The sequence below is a fragment of the Fukomys damarensis genome, unplaced genomic scaffold (genome assembly GCF_012274545.1).
Source record: "Fukomys damarensis isolate Sample0158 unplaced genomic scaffold, DMR_v1.0_HiC HiC_scaffold_2, whole genome shotgun sequence".
NCBI classification, from domain to species: domain Eukaryota; kingdom Metazoa; phylum Chordata; class Mammalia; order Rodentia; family Bathyergidae; genus Fukomys; species Fukomys damarensis.
This window is the reverse complement of record NW_022900914.1, coordinates 16,762,660-16,781,442: the sequence shown is the minus strand read 5'-3', so window position 1 is coordinate 16,781,442 and position 18,783 is coordinate 16,762,660. Positions and strand designations below refer to the sequence as shown.

The 18,783-nt window shown below is 35.3% G+C and overlaps 1 protein-coding gene across 3 annotated transcripts in view; it reads left to right on the top strand.

Moving 5' to 3' along the window:
• The window catches only part of Strn (striatin), a 64,491-nt gene extending 45,786 nt beyond the window's left edge, over nt 1-18,705 (top strand). For 2 of the 3 annotated variants that reach the window (XM_033763525.1, XM_033763522.1), the window contains exons 11-18: nt 1,246-1,421; nt 3,388-3,435; nt 4,340-4,461; nt 7,854-8,021; nt 10,751-10,891; nt 15,054-15,161; nt 15,644-15,730; nt 15,816-18,705. In XM_033763525.1, coding sequence (XP_033619416.1) covers nt 1,246-1,421; nt 3,388-3,435; nt 4,340-4,461; nt 7,854-8,021; nt 10,751-10,891; nt 15,054-15,161; nt 15,644-15,730; nt 15,816-15,985 — 1,020 coding nt within the window. In that variant the 3' untranslated portion in view covers nt 15,986-18,705. The remainder of the gene's footprint in view (nt 1-1,245; nt 1,422-3,387; nt 3,436-4,339; nt 4,462-7,853; nt 8,022-10,750; nt 10,892-15,053; nt 15,162-15,643; nt 15,731-15,815) is intronic. The other variant, XM_033763533.1, reaches the window with a different exon arrangement.
• The last annotated feature ends 78 nt before the right edge of the window (nt 18,706-18,783 follow it).

Genomic DNA, 18,783 nt, shown 5'->3' with positions numbered 1-18,783 from the left:
TACCAGTACTTACCCCACTCTTGTTTATACCTGGTGTGATTGTTAACCTTTGAAGGTGGAGATGTCATACATAGTGCTAGTGTACAGTTAAATAACAGCTACTTCAGTTTTTGTATTAGTTGTATGTTTTTTCAGTTGTTGAGATGAAGTTACCAGAAAAGAACAAAATGGGTTTGTTTTTTTTTTTTTTACCAACAGAATATATTTTTTGTAATATGATTGTTTTTAACATTTCCTATTTCTAGTTTATAAACCTTGTTTATAGTTCAGTGAATAAAATTTAGCTTTTATTAGGTAGTATTGAAAACTTCAAAAGTATGATTGTGTTTAAAAATGTTAGCAGGTTTAAAGTTAATTTAATCTTTCACCTTTTACCCAAAATTGTACTTTTCAGCTAGCAGGAATGGTGTCACACACCTGTAATCCCAGCACTGGGGTGCTGAAGTAGGAAGATAACAAGTTCAAGCCCAACCCAGGCAACTTAGCAATTTAGTAGGACTCTGTCTCAAAATACAAAAAAACTGGGGTGTAGCTCATTGCAAAGACCCTCGGTTTAATCCCCAGTACGAAACAAAACAAATACAACTGTCTATACTATAATTTAGATTGAATTGCTTGTTTTTAAAAGCATCCTAATTGTGTTTGTTGACTTTTTGTCACTGTGACAAAACACATGAGATAACCAATTGGCTCAGTATTTCAGAAGTTTCAATACATGGTCAGTTGTCCTATTGCTTTTGGACCAGCTTATATCATGTGGCAGCATGTGGTAGAGGAAGCTGTTCATCTCATGCTGGCCTGAAAGCAGAGAAGGAGAGGGAGCGTGGTCCAGATATCTCTTTCAAAAGCAGATCTTTCTATTAGGTCTTTCTATTAGGTCCAACCTCATAAAGATTGTACTGCCTCCCAGTAGTGCCACAGGTGGCAACCAAGACTTCAGCACGTCGACCTCTGTGGGATATGCGTGATCTGAACTGTAATACTAGCAAAGATGTATTATCTGTTACTATTTGATCTGCTTTTTATATTGAATTATGTTAAGTTTCATCTTATACATTTCTTTATTCTTCAAAGAAAACCCCTGCTAATTTTACCTGTTGGTTTAGTTACTTAACATTTTAAAAATTGATTGTTTTGAATGCACAGTGTGATGGTTTAAGTCAGTAAGAATTAATGTTGGAGTGTAAGGATTTTTGTCTTATCCTGAACTAAATGTACAAAAATCTTTTTTTGTCTCTTTAACAGATAGCAAATAATAAAGATGCATTGAGGAAGACTTGGAACCCTAAGTTTACTTTAAGAAGTCACTTTGATGGCATTCGAGCCCTTGTTTTCCACCCAGTTGAGCCTGTTTTGATAACAGCATCAGAGGATCACACATTGAAAATGTGGAATTTGCAGAAAACAGCCCCAGCTAAAAAGTGAGAATATTCTTCCTTTATTTGAATATTCTAGTTGCTTTTTAGCAGAAAAAAATGTAATTATCACTGTTCAATTTTTCTTCAAGTTCTTTCTCTACCATGTCACATAATTGAGGGTGTTTTTCCTTCATACAGTCTAATGGTAGGTTGGAAAACTGACATATAGGAAAACATGTTATTATCTGATGATTTACCCAGAGTTTATGAATGCTGATTACAGTCCTTTTGCATGAGGTGTTTTTAATGGCTGTCATTTAGGGAGTGCCTTGTCTCTACTGAAAATTTCTCCTTTTATAAACAGGTACAGATAGGCATGTTTAAAATGATTAAACTTCTATTCCATTTTTTACTAAGTTTTGAAATACAGTGGAAGAGAAAAAGGCTGATTAGGAGAGATGGGGACTTCTTTTTGTTCTTATCTTTTGTCTCTAAGCCTTCAAGTGTAGAACTGACAGGCACTGCTTTTGCCTTTACTTACCTGTGAGTCCTTGCCTTGGTGCCTCGGTTTCTGAGTATCAAGAGACACGATTTACTATAAACCCTTTTACCAGTTGTCAGGCAAGACTCATCTGACTGGTGGGGTCATTATGGGAGTACTTTTCCTTCCTTGGACCATATGCTCCAGAACCAGTGTGTGCCAGCAGGGAGTTCTGTGCAGTCTTGGCTTTCCTTATTATAAGAGTGCAACTAAATATCAAATGAAAAAAGATTATAGAACTTTTACTTCTGCTAGAGGAAATCTGTTGGCAGTTTAGGTCAGTGGTATTCATGCTGTGAGTTGTACACAGAGAAGATAATACACTTGATTTAACAGTTTGCAACAGATAGCACAGCCAGATCTTGGTAAAACCATACAGACTTGGTATTTTCAGGAGAGAAAAATTTGATTCTTTTTATACGATGTGACTTTTGCTTTTCTAGTCCTTTGGTCACAGTGTGCTAGTTCTAGCACAGTCACACTAAAGAACCTAGAAGTATGACTGGCTTATTATATATTCTTGACTAAAATTTACAAAACCACGGAAATGAATTTCTTGCTGGTGGTGTCATAGTAAAAAAATAACCTTCATATGTAAGTAACAGTGACTTGTTTACCTTTAAACTTAAAATTTGGAAATGATGAGGAGAGATAATAGATCTATAAGTAACTTCAACACATGCATAGAAAATGGTAAGGACTTGACTTTAAATCCAGTTTCCATTAACAGTCATGGCCTGTTAGATAATGTAATGTGCCTACAGTGTTCTTAGTAATAAATAAACTAATGACTTAGTTTGTACAGTTTTGGGGTTTTTTTTTTGTTTTTTTGAGTCAGGGTCTCACTATGCAGGTGAGACTGACCTGGAACTCACTATGTATCTCAGACTGGTTTTGAACTCACAGCAATCCTCCTGCCTCAGCCTCCCGAATGCTGGGATTACAGGCCTGCGCCACCAAGCCTGGCTTTTGCTCAGTATTAAGGATAGGCATATTAGCCTTCATGAAAAGACTAGGAAATTAAATACCATTTGTTGAAATCCTATTTGCATGGTTCTGTCCTATAGGCTGTTTTTAAAATTGTAGAATCTCATTTAATTTCATAGTATTTATTTCCTATCTCCATTTTTCTCCTTTATTTTGAAAGTGAAGGAATCTGAAGTTGTCATAGACTAACTTAGGTAAAGTTAGCTAGTTAATGACAGAAGTGGAAATTGAATTCAGAGATTTATCCCTTCAAAGCCCATGTTTTCTTTTTTAGTCAAATAGATTGTGTCACAGCTAAAAGCATTGTGACTAGCTATTATTACTGAAAAAGAAGCTAGTTTCTTGACATGTTGGAAATGTTATTGGAGTTGGGTGAGCTTTCTTATGTATACTGTAGTTGAGAATTGTTTACTACCATAGTGTCCATACTTCTAAAAGTAGTTGTTATAACACATTTCTTCTATTTACTACTGATAATGTGAACCTTGTCTTTTGTTTTAGGAGTACTTCTCTTGATGTTGAGCCCATCTATACATTCAGGGCTCATAAGTAAGTGTGTGGCTTTTCTTTGTTTTAAACCAACATGATTGTAAAAATGATCTGATTGGGATATTTGATTTTCTTTCCTTTCACTTGTGTATTTTGTTATGTGTTTCTTATACTTAATAGTGTTTTTTGGTGATTATAGAGGGAACTAACAGGTAATATGCTAAAAAAAATTGGGGACCAAGTTGGGGATCTTTGCTGAAAGTCTTTACTTTTATGATGTTTGAATGGGGCGTGTCTATATATTTTAGAAATAAAGTTGAGATAGTTAAATTTGTTTTTTTCGGTTAAATGTAACATACATAGAAATGTTCAGAGACCAAATCTTAAGTGAGTGGTAGGGTGCTTGCCCAGAACACGTGAGGCCCTGGGTTCTGTCCCTAGTACCGCCTAAGGAGATCTTTATTGTGATACACACACACAAACACACACACACACACACACACATATGGGACCTGTTTGTTCATTTGATTTAGCACAGAGATTGGCATACTTTTGTATAAATGGTCAGATAATGTTTTTTAGGCTATGTACATTCTGTTGCATATTTTTGATTTGCATTGTGTTATATTGTGTGGTATTTTGGTTTTGGTCCTGGGGTTGAACCCAAGTCCTTCTGTAACATATTCTTGTTTTTTATGTCAGAACCCTTTAAAAACAAAAACCATTTGTAACTGCAAAAACAGACTACTGGTTGCATTTGGCCTGGAGGCCATAGTTTACCAACCTCTGGTTTTATCAGAGAAAGAAAAACGAACAGTATTTTGATAATGTTTTATTCATTGTAAAAACAGAAAAATAGAAAACCATTGAGTAATTAAGCATTCTTATTTTTAGCAAATCATGTTGTAGGGTTGATTTTTGAGACTAGCGGTTTACTTACTTAGCTGTTTATTTCTTATCCCAGAGGTCCAGTGCTCTGTGTGGTAATGAGCAGCAGTGGTGAGCAGTGTTTCAGTGGTGGTACTGACGGACTCATCCAGGGCTGGAACACCACTAACCCCAACATCGATCCCTATGACTCTTACGGTGCGTGCTTTCTCAGAGCTCTGAAAGAATAAAGTATCTTCTCTTTACACATGAGTGCACATTACATAAAGGATAAATCAGGTGTTTTTGAGTCTAAATATGTAAAAAAGAAGAATATCTATTTAATTAAAAAGAACTTCTATTACGAATCTCTTTGACAGAAAGGAAAACATATTCTTCTTTAGAAAACATTTCCCAGTCCCCTGAAGTCTTATTAATCAGAAATACTGGCCTGATTGACAATTGTTTTCTTATTTTAGACATTTATATGGCATGTGATACAAAATTACTAATCTGCAATCATTTTTCATTACTGTTTTTGACAGAAAACTAAAGGAAAATGAATGTTGACATTGTTCCCTTAATCAGTCATTAAGGAATATATAGGGTAATAAGTAGTAAAGCTCATCCAACTAAAATATTTTAAAGGCATCAAGAATTAAGTACCTGTTAGTCTTGTGAGTAGTGTTAAAAGCCATAAATTCATACTATGATCCATCACTAAATGTTACCATAAGGTCTCTTATGAAAACTGTTTAGGAATTGGCTGTTTTGGCTTTCTGTTAAATTCCAGAAGGTGTAATGTATCATATTTGTCATAAAAGCCTGTTTTAATTTCACTGTCACTTTAGATTGATTTTACCACTAAAACTGAGTAAACGTTAAGTGTAAGAAATAAACTTTCCCCAACTTTTTTTTTGTGGGGCGACAGTGCTAGAGATTGAACCCAAGGCCTTCACAGTGAGCCACATCTCCAGCACCTCTTATTTTACTTTGAGACAAGGTCTTGCGAGTTACTAAGTTGCCCCAGCCTCTCAGAGTGCTGGGGTTACAGGTGTGTACCACCAGCACTTTATACTCTCTGCTCTTTCTCCATCCCCTCAGCATCTAAGTAAATTCTGGGTGAGTGAATGGCATGTATCTTGACTCCATTTCCCTCTCTAGCATCTGTGGAGTCTCTTTCCTCATCATCTGTATTTCTTTGATGAAATTATGTAGAAAACATAATTACTAGGCTAAGACTTTCATGTCCTTTCCCTTGGATCATTCTTCTGCATTATGACTTCTAGGAGCATCACTTAAATTTAACCAAGGCCTGGGGATTTAGCTCAGTGATCCCACCGACTGCCTCGCAAGCACAAGATCTAAATTTCATTCTTGGTACCAAAATAGATAGATAGATACATAGATAGATAGACAGACAGACAGACAGGCAGGCAGGAAGGCAGGCAGGCAGACAAATAGATAGATAGATAAAAATTAACAATATTTTCAGTGACTGTCTAAATTGCCCAATTCAAGGATATTTTAAAGTCCTTATTTTTAGTAGATAAATCAACTGTAATAAAAAATATTGAGTCCTATTCTTTTGGAAATTTGTCTTTTATTGTCTTCACAGTTTGTGATGATTTCTCTGCTCTCTCTTTTGTGGAGTCCTTTTATGTTTCTTGCCTTAAACAGTGTCACTTATAAAGACTCATTCTTTGTTGTGTGCATTCCTTGGAAGATTGATGGACTTACATGGCTGGCTTTCTGGGCTGTTGAGTGATAAATCCTTTTAAGCTCCACAATGTCTCTAGGAAATTTCAATATGGTTGTCTGCTTGTCCTTAAATCCCAGCATGTTCTGTGTTTTTTTCTTGTTTACTTGGTGGCACTACTAGAAAACTAACCTAACCCAAACTAGAAATGTTAAGTTTTCCTTGATTCCTTGTCGTGACACAACTATCCACAGCTTATTCTCCAGTGCTGTTTAGTATAACTCCCTAGGCATTTCTTAAACTTACTCCTTCGGCTGTGGCCCATGATCCACTGCCTTACCTTAGGTCTTTATCATCATTCTTCCATTTTAACAAGCAGTGCCTTTATCTTGTTTCTCTTGTCTTCCATACCATGCCAAGGTTACCTTATTAAATACTTAAATGACCTACCTACTGCTCCTGGGGAATTCTTAACTGAATATCTTAATAGTTTCCAGGATAGACTCCAAGTTTCTTTATGTGTTATAGAAATCCTGTCATAAATTAGCTGTCCTCATCTCATTCTTTCCCTACCACAAATGCCACACTCTAGCAATAATAAATTTCTCATAAATTTTCTTGCAGTATCAGGCTACTTTTTCTTTTGTAATTTTGTAGATGTTGTTCCTTGCCAGGCATATACCTTCCCTTTATTCTGTTTTTATTGACATCTGTATACTGTAGGTGCCACTGTCTTTCAGAAGTTTTCATTCATCCCATTTTCTTTCCCAGGTAATTAGTATTTGTCACTATTACTGTACTTCTTCCCCACCCCACCCCTGTCCCCTCGGTAGCAGTGTTTGAACTCAGGACCTTGCGCTTGCGAGGCAGGTGCAGTGCCACTGAGCTAAATCCCCAGCCCTGTACTTCTAATGTTGTGTTTTGAGAACAGGGGTAGGACTGTGTCTTAATCATCTGTGTGGCACCAGTATCGATCATAGTGTATGACACAGTGTATCTTCAATAAATGTTTTATGGTATTCTTGAGGATGTAAGACATATAACACCATTGGCATTTCTGGACTTAAAACCTGTATGCCATCTTGAAATCACCACTTCATAGAATCTTTGTGAAGATCAGTAAAGCTTCCAATTTGACTGTTGTCATGAAACTGCATAGTAACCCTCTACCTGTCCAATATACACATCATCACATCTCAGGTGCTGCTGTGTGAGAATTTGGAGATTCCTGTTGGTTTCAGTTCCTGTCTGCTATAAAGGTCATGCTCCTTGAGTACTCCCAGGAATAACTGCCATTCATTGTACAGTAGGACAAGTAGCAGTCCAAGTGCTGATGAAATTCAGAGGAGGAGGGCCTGGGGTTTAACTCAGTTGTTCTGCCGCCTGCCTTACAAGCACAAGGTCCTGAGTTTGACCCCCCAGTATTAAAAAAAAAAAAAAAAAAAATTCAGAGGAGGGAAGGACCTTTGTTTGCTTTCCAGAGAGCAGGGAGTTGTGATTTCTACAAAGGTAGAATAAATTCAAATTATTTGTATCAACCTACTTTGATAAAATCTAGATAAATGGAAGGATAAAAGGAAGCAAGGAAGACAAATATGTGCTTTTTATTTTTAAAAATTTAGACTCTACATTGGTATGTTTCTAAATCTGTGGTTTTCTTTCTTTTTTTTTTTTTGGTATGGGTATTGAACTCAGGACCTTGCGCTTGCAAGGCAGGCGGTGGAACCACTGAGCTAAAATCCCTGGCTCTAAATTCTGTTTTGAATTACTGCACTTCAAAAGAATAATATAAACTAGATCATATTTTTATACTGTTATCATGTGCTTTGTTTATGTGTTTTACCTTCTCTTGAACCTGAGTATCTTTATGATTTTTTTTCTCCTAATTTTGCATTTTTGCGCTGTCATATAGATCCTTCTGTTCTAAGAGGCCCTCTGCTAGGCCACACAGATGCAGTTTGGGGTCTGGCTTACAGTGCAGCACATCAGCGTTTATTGTCCTGCTCAGCAGATGGCACTCTTCGTTTATGGAAAACAACTGAGGTTGCTCCTGCACTAACTGTATTTAATGATAATCAAGGTACATAGTTTAAAATTTTATTTTGCTGAATCTGTTATTAAATATCTCATTCTAAAATCAAATGATTCTATGAACTCTTGCTATTTAAATTTAATTTGAAGGTTTTATTTTTAAAGGAATGAAAGTATACTTGTTTGAATTCTCAACTTAGGTGTAATTCCTTCCCCCCCCCATTAAGTTTATCGGTACATTCAAAGCAAACAGTACAGTTACAGTTATCATTGGGCTCTTGTACCTTTACATGATATATCTTGGTTCTTGTTTTTTCCCAATACCACTGCCATCCCTTTACCCCCTTCACCCTTCCCTATTTACAAAGACTTTGTTTCCATTTTTTCACATTATTTATTTTACCTTATTTCCTTTCCCCTCCTCATCCCACTTCCCCTTTAGCCATTTTCTTCCTCTTTCACCCTCTCAATTTTACTATTTGAACCTTATTTAGTTTTTCACACCAGAGAAACTATTCGGTATTTACTCAAGTGTGTCCCATTTATTTCACTTAAGAGTATGGCCTCATTGTGCATCCATTTAGCTATAAATGTCTCTAGTTTCTCATTCTTTGTGGCTGAGTAGTACTCCATTTTATAGAAAAACCACATCTTCTTTGTCCAGTCTCCAGTTGATGGCATTTGGGCTGTTTCCAAGTTGGAGCTATTATGAACTGTGCCGCTATAAACATGAGTGCATATATACTGCTGTGGTATGATTCTTTTCACTTACATGTAATTCTTAAAAGCACAGTACTTGGTAAGAAAACAGATTTTGTATTTTGAAAAATTGGGATGTAATTTATATACAAGGAAAAAAACAGGTGTTAGGAAAAATTTCACTGATAAATGAGTGTAACCCTGTAACTCACAGAACATTTTTTTCAACCTCCCAGAGCTCCTTTTTGCCCTTTCCATCCAGGTCCTCTCTTCTCCAACCAGAGGTACATACACTTGTGATTTCTTTTACGATAGATTAGTTTATCTCTTCTAAAATGTCATACAAATGAAATAATATAGTATGTACTCTTTTGTGTCTGGCTTTTTACTTATTATAATGTTTCTGCAAATTATTGTCAGTTTATTTCTATTTATTATTTAATACTAGTTTATTAAGCCATAATTTATCCATTAATTTACCTCTCAATAAAGATCCTTAAAGATCCTGGAGTTTTTCCAGTTTTGAGCTGTTACGAAGAAAGTTGCTATTTCCTAAGTGGTTATGGCACTGTGTACAATTAACTGCAGTGTGTGAGAGTTCCATTTGCTCTCTATGCTTACCAGTATCAGTAAGGTGTTGTCATTTTATTTAATTTTAGCCATTGTGGATGTGTAGTATTATTTCATTTTAGTTTTAAGTTTTGCTTTTCTTTGATGGCTAATTATGTTGAGCACTGTTTTTGTTTTTGTTTTGTTTTGTTTTTTGAGAGAGGGTCTCACTATGTAGTTGAGGCTAACCTGGAATGCCCTTGTAGCCCAGGCTGGTCTCGAACTCACAGCGATCCTCCTGCCTCAGCCTCCCGAGTGCTGGGATTACAGGCATGCACCACCTGCCTGGCTTTTTCTTTTTTCTTGTTTTTTTTTTTTTTTTCTTATTGGCCATTTACCTTTTGCACTACACACATTTTTAAACTATTAGCTTGCTTTAGTTAGATATTGAGCCAAATAAAAGTCAGATTATTATATTCATTTTATATATTATTCTCTTTATTATGTTTATAAATAAGCTCTGTTCACTATTCTAGATAGTAAATAAAAATACCTTTTTGGGGCCGGGGATTTAGCTCAGTGGTGCTGCACCTGCCTTGCAGGCACAACAAGGTCCTGAGTTCAATTCCTGGTACCCCCCCAAAGAAACCTTTTTTTTTTGCTGAGTTATTATAATTTGTCTTTAGACTTTAATAAGTTGTTTGCATTTAGTATTTACGTGATTTTAACAATTTAAAATTTACTTTTTAAAATTCTGTAAGTTTAATGACAGAGTTCTAATATCATGATTTTTTTTTTTTTTTTTTTTTTTTTTTTTTTTTGTGGTGCTGGGGATTAAACCTAAGGTTTCACACATGCTCAGCCAGGGTTCTCTGCCACTGAGTCACATTCCCAACCCAAGATGGTTTTTGTGGGGAGAGCTGATGACAGGGTCTCACTTTGTAGTTCAGCCTGGCCTTGAATTCAGTATGTAGCCCAGATTGTTGTCCTCTAACTCACAGCGATCCTCTTGCCTCAGTCTCCCAAGTGTTGGGATTCTAGATGAGTGCCAACATGCCCGGCTTGAATATTTTTTTTTTTTTTTTTTTTTTTTTTGGTACTAGGGATTGAATTCAGGTGCTTGAATTTGTGAGGCAGGCAGTGGCACCACTGAGCTAAATAAATGCCTGGCGTGAATTTTTTTTAAGTGGAGAATTTCCATTACACCACTCTAAGCCCCACTTAAGGTAGCAGCTGGCAAAATTTGTAGTCCATATTTATTTTCTATTTGCTATTAGAATAAAAGTTTGCACTCTGCGAATATACTAGTAGAATAACAGAAGATAGGCTAAACAAGTAAGGATAGTAAAATAGAATAAGGCTAAATATTACCAGAAATCTTTAGTGAATGATTATGAACTGATTCTTGTTCAAATGGTAAACTTTACTTTTAAAGAAATCATGCCATTTTATTTTTTCTGCTGTATTCTGATCACATTTTCAAGTAGACCGTTTCACTGCTGTTCTCTGAATATGTTCTGACTCTTGTAGAATTGGGAATTCCTGCCTCTGTGGATCTAGTGAGCAGTGACCCAAGCCATATGGTAGCATCATTCAGCAAAGGATACACGAGCATCTTTAATATGGAAACACAGCAGCGCATTCTCACTTTAGAATCCAATCTCGATTCAAGTATGTATACCAATTTTCAGTGTCTGTGTTTGGATCAGCTTTTAATGTAATCAGAATTACAACTACTATCCATAAAATATTGTGCCTTTTAAATCTCAGAACACATTACGTAAAGGAATATAAGGATTTACAACAGATTAAGAGTGAGTTAAGTTTATGTACATTTATAACTATAATGGATTTAAAATAGCATTGGAAGGGCTGGGGATTTAGCTCAGTGGCATCGCACCTGTCTGGCAAGCACAAGGTCCTGAGTTCTATCTCTGGTCTGCAAAAAAAAAAAAAAAAATTAGCATTTGAGCCAGGCATGGTGGCGCACACTTGTAATCCCAGCACTTGGGAGGCTGAGGCAGGAGGATCGCTGTGAGTTCAAGGCCAGCCTGGGCTACACAGTGAGTTCCAGAGCGGTCTGAACTACATAGTGAGACCCTGCCTCAAAAAACCAAAAAAAAAGCGTTTGAGTATTCCGCAGATCTGTGAAGTTTAATTTTATGCCAAGTGATAATTTTCAATTCTGTTTGAAGAAGGCAGTATTTATTCTAAATAGAAAATAAAATCTATTTTTATTATTTCATTGTTAATAAATTTTATATTAATTTAACTGGATACAGCTTGATACTGATTTGAATATGAATCACATGGCTTTCAGAATTTTAAACCTGTAACTTCTTTGCGGGGGGCGGGCACAGTTTGAGGCAGGTTCTCCCTTTGTAGTGCCACCACACCCATCAATTAGATTTAGAAAGTCAGGAAATAATTGTTTATCAGTTATAAGGAAAATATTACAGATCTTTTTGGGTTTTGGCTTTTTTGTAAGTGATTTGCTTTCTGTCGTTAGTCATAATCCAAGCACGCATTTTAGATTGTACTTGATAAAACTGTGCACACATATACTGTTGTAATTTGAGAATTAGTTTTAAAAATAATTACATGGGTTTAGTTTGTGTGTGAAGATGTACATGTGCAAGCATGTATTCACATAGTTGTTTGCTTATCTTTCTCTTTCTCCCCTGCCTCCTATCGCCTGTTTTCCTTTTAGAAATTTCTTTTTTGTGGTACCATGGATTGAACTCGGGTCCTTGCGCTTGCAAGGCAGGCCACTGAACCGCTGAGCTAAATCCCTGGCCCCTCCTTTTAGAAATTTCACTCATCCTATTTTTGGCTTTCATTTTCTTTTACTAATCTGTTATTCCTTGCTTTCTTCTGATATTCTCTAGTATTTATGTGGAGAAGTTGGTGTGAATAGAACTTTGAACTATTTGGATATAAAAGATAAAAACAGGACAATAAAAATTGAGATTATGGAATTAGAAAAAGCGAAAATTTTAGCCAAGAAATACGAGTTTTTAGAGTTTTAGTAAATAAAATCACATTTGAATATATGATCTTAACTACAGTAGTAAAATTTAAAAAGCGGTATGAAATTGGGAAAGGTGTGAGCATTTTTAAAAGTATTTTCAGAGAGTAGCCACTTTGAATTTCTTAAACGTTGATTTTCAATGACTACTATAAGTTTGTTATAAAGTTTGGTGCATAAGATAGGTAAATTGAACTAGGTGATTCCATTTTTTTCTCTCAGAGGTGTATTCATAGAGTAGTGAGACTTTTTGGCTTTGGAAACATTTTCAAAAAAACTGCAAGGAATGTTTTTAAGCAGCATTATTGGACTAAAATATAATTGTTTTTCATTATAATGCCATCTTTTATTCCATTCTACTCTGGCCTATCCTTTTGCTATTAGAGTATATTATTGTCATACTTTGCATTCCTTTATTTTTTTGTTTTGTTTTGTTTTGGTACTGGTTATTGAATTTGGGTCCTTGCGCTTAGTAGTCAGGTGGTGGCACCACTGAGCTAAATCCGTGGCCCTATATTGTTATACTTGGAAATTCAGCAGGGTTTCAGGTATGTTTTGTTTTTAGGTTCAAACCAAGCACACATCAGGGAGAAAGTGAGTTTCACATGGAGTTTTAAATGTTCATTTAAGAGGTGTTTGTTGTTATAATAGATTACCCTTCTTCTCATAAAGGCAAAAAGGTATTTAATACTTGTGAACCCCTGAAAAGGTAATCATTTCTAAGTCACAGCTATTTGGAGGATTGTTTTGGAATTCATTGTTAAAACAGCTAGGCCTCCAATTTATTTCTAGTGTTCTATGTATTTTTCCTACTTCTCTGATTTACCTTAAAGTAGAGAAACTTTCTTAACAGGATTTCTATGTAAGAAGTTTCTTTTGCTTCCTTCCATGAGTTGATTTCTACAGTATTCATTTCTAGCTCTAGTAATTGAAGCTATTCTCAGAGCATATATGTCACTTAACATGTTTCTTTTTTATTATTTTGTTCTCGTGCTAAACATTACAAAATATATAACTTAATGACATGCTATCTCTGGAGAAAAAAATATATAGTCTGAATTTTGAAACTGAACAGCTAAATACCTCTTTAAAATTATCCACATCGAGTAGAACTGGCAGACTAGGCCATGTAGTCAAGTGATTTTTTTTTCTATATTTAGATAACAGGCTGGGTGACCACCTGCCATTAGAATATCTTCAGTTTTTAAGAACCACATAGGAACACCATGAAAATCCAATAAGATTAGGCTATTTTTAGCAATATTTTCTGTTGTGTGAATGTAAATTTATAATTCCTATTGCAGGATTTAATTTTTTAAACTATTGTAAAATAATTTTAAACTTGCAGAATAGTACAAAGAAAGGTTGCAAATAATACAAGAACTCCTGGCTACCCTTCCACCCATCTTCACTAGTTTTTAACATTTGCCACATGTACTTTTTCACTCTCTGTATATGATATAATTCGGAGCCACTTGAGAGACATAATGCCCCTGTTTCCCTGTATCTTTTAGATATACTAAGAACAGGACATTTTCTGTTACGGCATATTAAAATGATAAAAATGAGAAAATTTAACATTGCTGCAGTATTGTTTTTCTGAGTTACTGTTCATATTCACATTTTGCCACTTGTCTCAATAATGTCTTCTATTTGCAGGATATCCTTTCCTCTCCCTAGGGAGGGACATAATGATTTTTTAAAATTTTCTTAAATAAGTGTTATCTTTATGTGGATTTTTCTCTTTGTCTTATAAAAATTTCTTAACCCACTAAACTTAAGTTCTTATTGATTCTCTCTTAATAAAAGGCTTCCAGAGAAACTTGTGATAGCTGTGAATAAGTTTTAACAGTTATCTGATTTGCTAAGCCATTTAGTTGCATTAGACTTAGAAGTTAGGATAGGTTCTGGTTCATGGTTCACTCTATTATAAAATCTCTTTGAACACTCTTAAAAGAGTGCACAAAAAATGCTATTAAGGTGCTATTTTAAAATTCCAAACTTGGTAGACTGACAGAGGATGATCATTTCTGTTATCATGAGGAAGAATGAAGAAGAGAAAATTTAAAGGTTAAGATGCTTTCTTTGGTCAGTTTATATTTAGATTTTTGGGGGGTGGTCCCAGAGATTGAACTTGGGCCCTTGGGCTTGTGATGCAGGTGCTGGAACCACTGAGCTCAATCCCTGGCCCTGGTCATTTTATATTAGATGACAACTATATAATTATATGTAGTTCAACTATGTGATTATATATAGTTTTACATATAAAACTCAAGTATGTAAAATGAGCTCATAATGATTGATTTTTGGGGGTTCTTTGAGACAGGGTCTCACTATATAGTTGAGACTGACCTGGAACTCACTGTGTAGCCCAGGCTGGTCCCAAAGCGATCCTCCTGCTTCTTCCTCCTGAGTGCTGGTATTATGGGTGTGCACCACCACGCCCAGAGAGCTGAGATTTAAACATGAAGATTATCTACATGCAAATGATGATAGCATTTTATTAAAGTAGCAAAAATATCAACTATTGAGTGAAAAATGTCATTGGGACTAGGCTAAGCCTTAGTAGGTAGCAGAAAATAAAGTTCTAATTCTTACATACCTCTAGATATGTCAGCATGGTGTAGCTTGGGCAGTTCTCATTTCCTAACATTGAAATTATGGAAAGAATGGGAGAATAGATGAATTTAAAGCAAACTAAAGTCACATTACTTGCATTTTCATCCTTTTAGGTGAGTATTCTGTTCTGCATGTGAAAAAATAGCTTGGATTAATTTTTACTGCTTTTTAATTTTTCCTTTTTAGTGTCTAGCTCCTCCTGCCAAATAAATAGAGTCATCAGTCATCCCACTCTTCCGATCAGTATCACTGCTCATGAGGATAGACACATCAAATTCTATGATAACAATACAGGTAAAAATGTATTAAGAATTCATTTTTGATGAAGCAAAATCAAAAAATTCCTTGCAAAAAGTAGCCTAATTGTATCTGTTCGTGGCTTGATAGTCAGGGAGTAGGCACTGATAAACTGATACTCTTCTGGCTCAGTTTCAGTTCATTCCATTCCAGGGTGCTAAGACTGATCCTCGTTATACAATATAAAATCATATTGGCCTGTCTAATGATGAGTAAATGTTACATTTAGACCAGAGAACCACAGTCATCACTAGGGTTATAATGAAAAATTTATTCAAATACCAATATTGCAGTATATGAGGAGAAAGGAGAAACATGTTGGCAGTAGAGATATATGATTATATTTTGTTTTACCTGCTGGAGACAGTTTCTGATACAGTGAGGATATAGAGATGACTGAAGCAATCAGTGTAACATGATAGCTGGCATATATTCAAAATGAGGAAAATCATCCTTAAAAGTAATCTCTTTTTCCAAAGGCAAACTGATCCACTCAATGGTAGCCCACCTAGAAGCCGTTACAAGTTTAGCAGTTGATCCCAATGGCCTCTACTTGATGTCTGGAAGTAAGTACATTAACTATGGATTATGTATTTGTCCTTGTCATTTTCATGTTAATATAATTGTTCCTTTCAATTTCTTTTGTTATAGGTCATGACTGTTCAATACGTTTATGGAATCTAGAAAGTAAGACATGTATCCAAGAGTTCACGGCTCATCGGAAAAAATTTGAAGAATCAATTCATGATGTAGCTTTCCACCCATCTAAATGCTATATCGCCAGTGCTGGAGCTGATGCGCTTGCTAAAGTCTTTGTATGACATGATGCATCGTCTTCACCTTCTAGCTCTTTATAAATAATCAACTGCACAAAAGACATACAGAAGACCAGGGAAAAATCAACTGTCCCTGCCCTTTTGTTCTGCTGAAGGAGCACAGAAAACATTTGTTAAAGTATAGTTTTGCAATTCCTATACTGTTTTCTAAAATTAGGGTTTGTTCAGGTTGCTGCAAGCTCAGCTGAATCTGTGAGCCTGAAAACTGTTTAAAATTCCCCCCCAATGAGGCACTTTTATTTCTGAAGTTATTCTAATTCACCAGGCAGTCCTGAGCAAATACAGGTTTAGCTTGTCTTTATTGAGGAAACAGGGCATGCGATAGTAGATAATTAAAAGTTGGATGGCTGGACATGATAGAAGAAGAGCAGAAGCCTAGACCTACTTCTCCCCTGAGAAACCCTGTTTAACATATTAGGTAGTCAAAACAGTAATCTTTATTATATTTGCTGTACTAACCCCAATGTTTATAATGACCAGACCAGTGTTAAAATGAGCTTTTAGTTTAGCTCCCCTGTAAGCTGTTTGCATAAAATACGTGGCAAAGCATTTTACCTATTAAGGAAAAAGGTGCAATAATAGGTTAAGTACATTACTATTCAGAAAGGCTGAACAAATATTTAATTTGAAAGCAGATTTTTATATTGTAATACAGTTTTGAAAGTAGATTTGGTACCATTCTAAAGTCTTGCTATTATTACACATTCACCTTTATGAAGAATAGTTGAGAATATTGTACTAAAAGATTTAACTTCAAATTAGAGATTCTGTTTATTTTTAAGGCAAATGGCATTTCTTTATAATAATTTCTATTTTAAAATTCACCTTATTCATGTGATATTTATAGTACCAGATTGATTATTTCATATTAATGAAATTTTACCTTCCAGTGACTAAAAAAAAAGACAAAAGTCCTTTAGTGGTACTCATTTTTACTCCCACATAACCATGCTTCCTACATAACCTGCTCTTTCTTCCTTGTTTCCTACCTTCAAGTTATCTGACACCGAACAAAAAATGGTTCATAATTATTATGTTTTAATCTTCCAAAGAGTGTGGTTAGCCTCAGGCAGCTGCTTTAACAGCAGCACTCAGTAAAACAAGTGTTTTGTACCCTAGTAATCCTCTGTTAGTAACTTTAAGAAGAATATCCTGAAAACCTAGAGGGAAGAGTTTAATATCATATGTTGATGAAAAGAGCCGCTCTCTTTTTAATTGGAATACACATTTTGATGTGCAGTAAATTAATAATTTTTTCCAAATCCACTTTACCTATTTTGGGATTCTCATGACCCTACTATCTGCAGTTAGTGCCTATCATGCCACTCTGTTCCCTACAATTGGTATGCCTCCTGTCATACTCCTCTTCTTTGCCCCAAATGACAGAGCCTAATGTAAATATTAAAAATAAATTCTCGTTGTCGAGCTTTTCACCAAAATGTGCATACAATAGGCTCTATCCATAAAATTATAAAATGATACCCACAAATGCTATATCCATAAATATTTCACCCATTAAGGTAATTCCTACGTTCCTATCCCTACATATTTCATTGTCATAGTACTGAAATTTTTGATGATAGGTACGTCTACTTCTTGAAGAAGTATTCTCATGGTGGTAGGGATAATTGAAAATATTTCATCTTTGTGCTTTGGTTAATGAGCAGGTTTGAAAGATTTTATATAATCAAGTGAGTTAACCTAGCATAAACTACCAGGTAAATGCTTGTATTTCCATGCATATATAGAATTCTACATTGTGTTTGGTGAATTCTTTTTTGTTCTTCATGAAGTGAAGAAAGGGTGTTGCTAACTAACATTGGTACAATACTGGGAAATCCCAGTGAGATGCCCATACTTGGTGTGTTTCATCATGGATGACCACAGAGCTATTGTTCTACCGATTATTGCTTTATTTACCTTCTAGGTCTTCAGTGTCTGCTTTACTCATGTCACAGAAATTCTGAAAACCAAGACACCCTCTTTCCCTGTGCCCATGGTTGCAGTTCTCTGTTAGTGGAAAATAACCTAGAGATGTGCTAACAGTGCAAATGATGGAACTGTTGAAAGTTCCTTAGGAAGCCAGTGCTGCGCCCCTTGAGATTGTACATAGAGTGCTCGCTTCGGCAGCACATATACTGAGATTGTACATAGAAAGATTATTATATACTAGCACTGTATGAACCTAGCCTAGAAATGAGCCAAAGCTGTCTTCCAATCAGATGGTAGCATATTCATGTTTCTGACCTTTCTCCATCCTATTGAAAATTCAACAGAAATTGACAGAATGAACAAATTGAGGGTTGAGTCATTGAAATGCTTTCATAATGCTTGAATTATAGATATTTTGGATGGAATGTATTGGAATAGTACGAAAATCAGGTGGTGTGGGTCCCTGCCTTATTTTCATATGCTAAGAATGCATCTCTGGGAGCTTGCAGTACCCTTTTCAACACTCAGCTGTCATGTGGAGCTCATTTGCCACTCAAACCATAGACAAATATTTAACATAAGTGATATATAATGACCTTCAGTATTTTTCTATTGAACAAATTTAGCAATTTTTGCCATTAAACAGATAGTTATGCAAAGTATTTAGCTTTTATAATCATTTTATGACTAAAAGGAAATTTAGCTGTATCACTGATAATGAACTTTGTGGGAAATTTTTGTTTATCTGACTTTCATTCCTTCAGTATTCTTGCTATAAATTTCATTTGGAGATAATGATGAAGATTTATTTGAAAATGTCTAAAATGTATGTATATTTTATAAATATATTA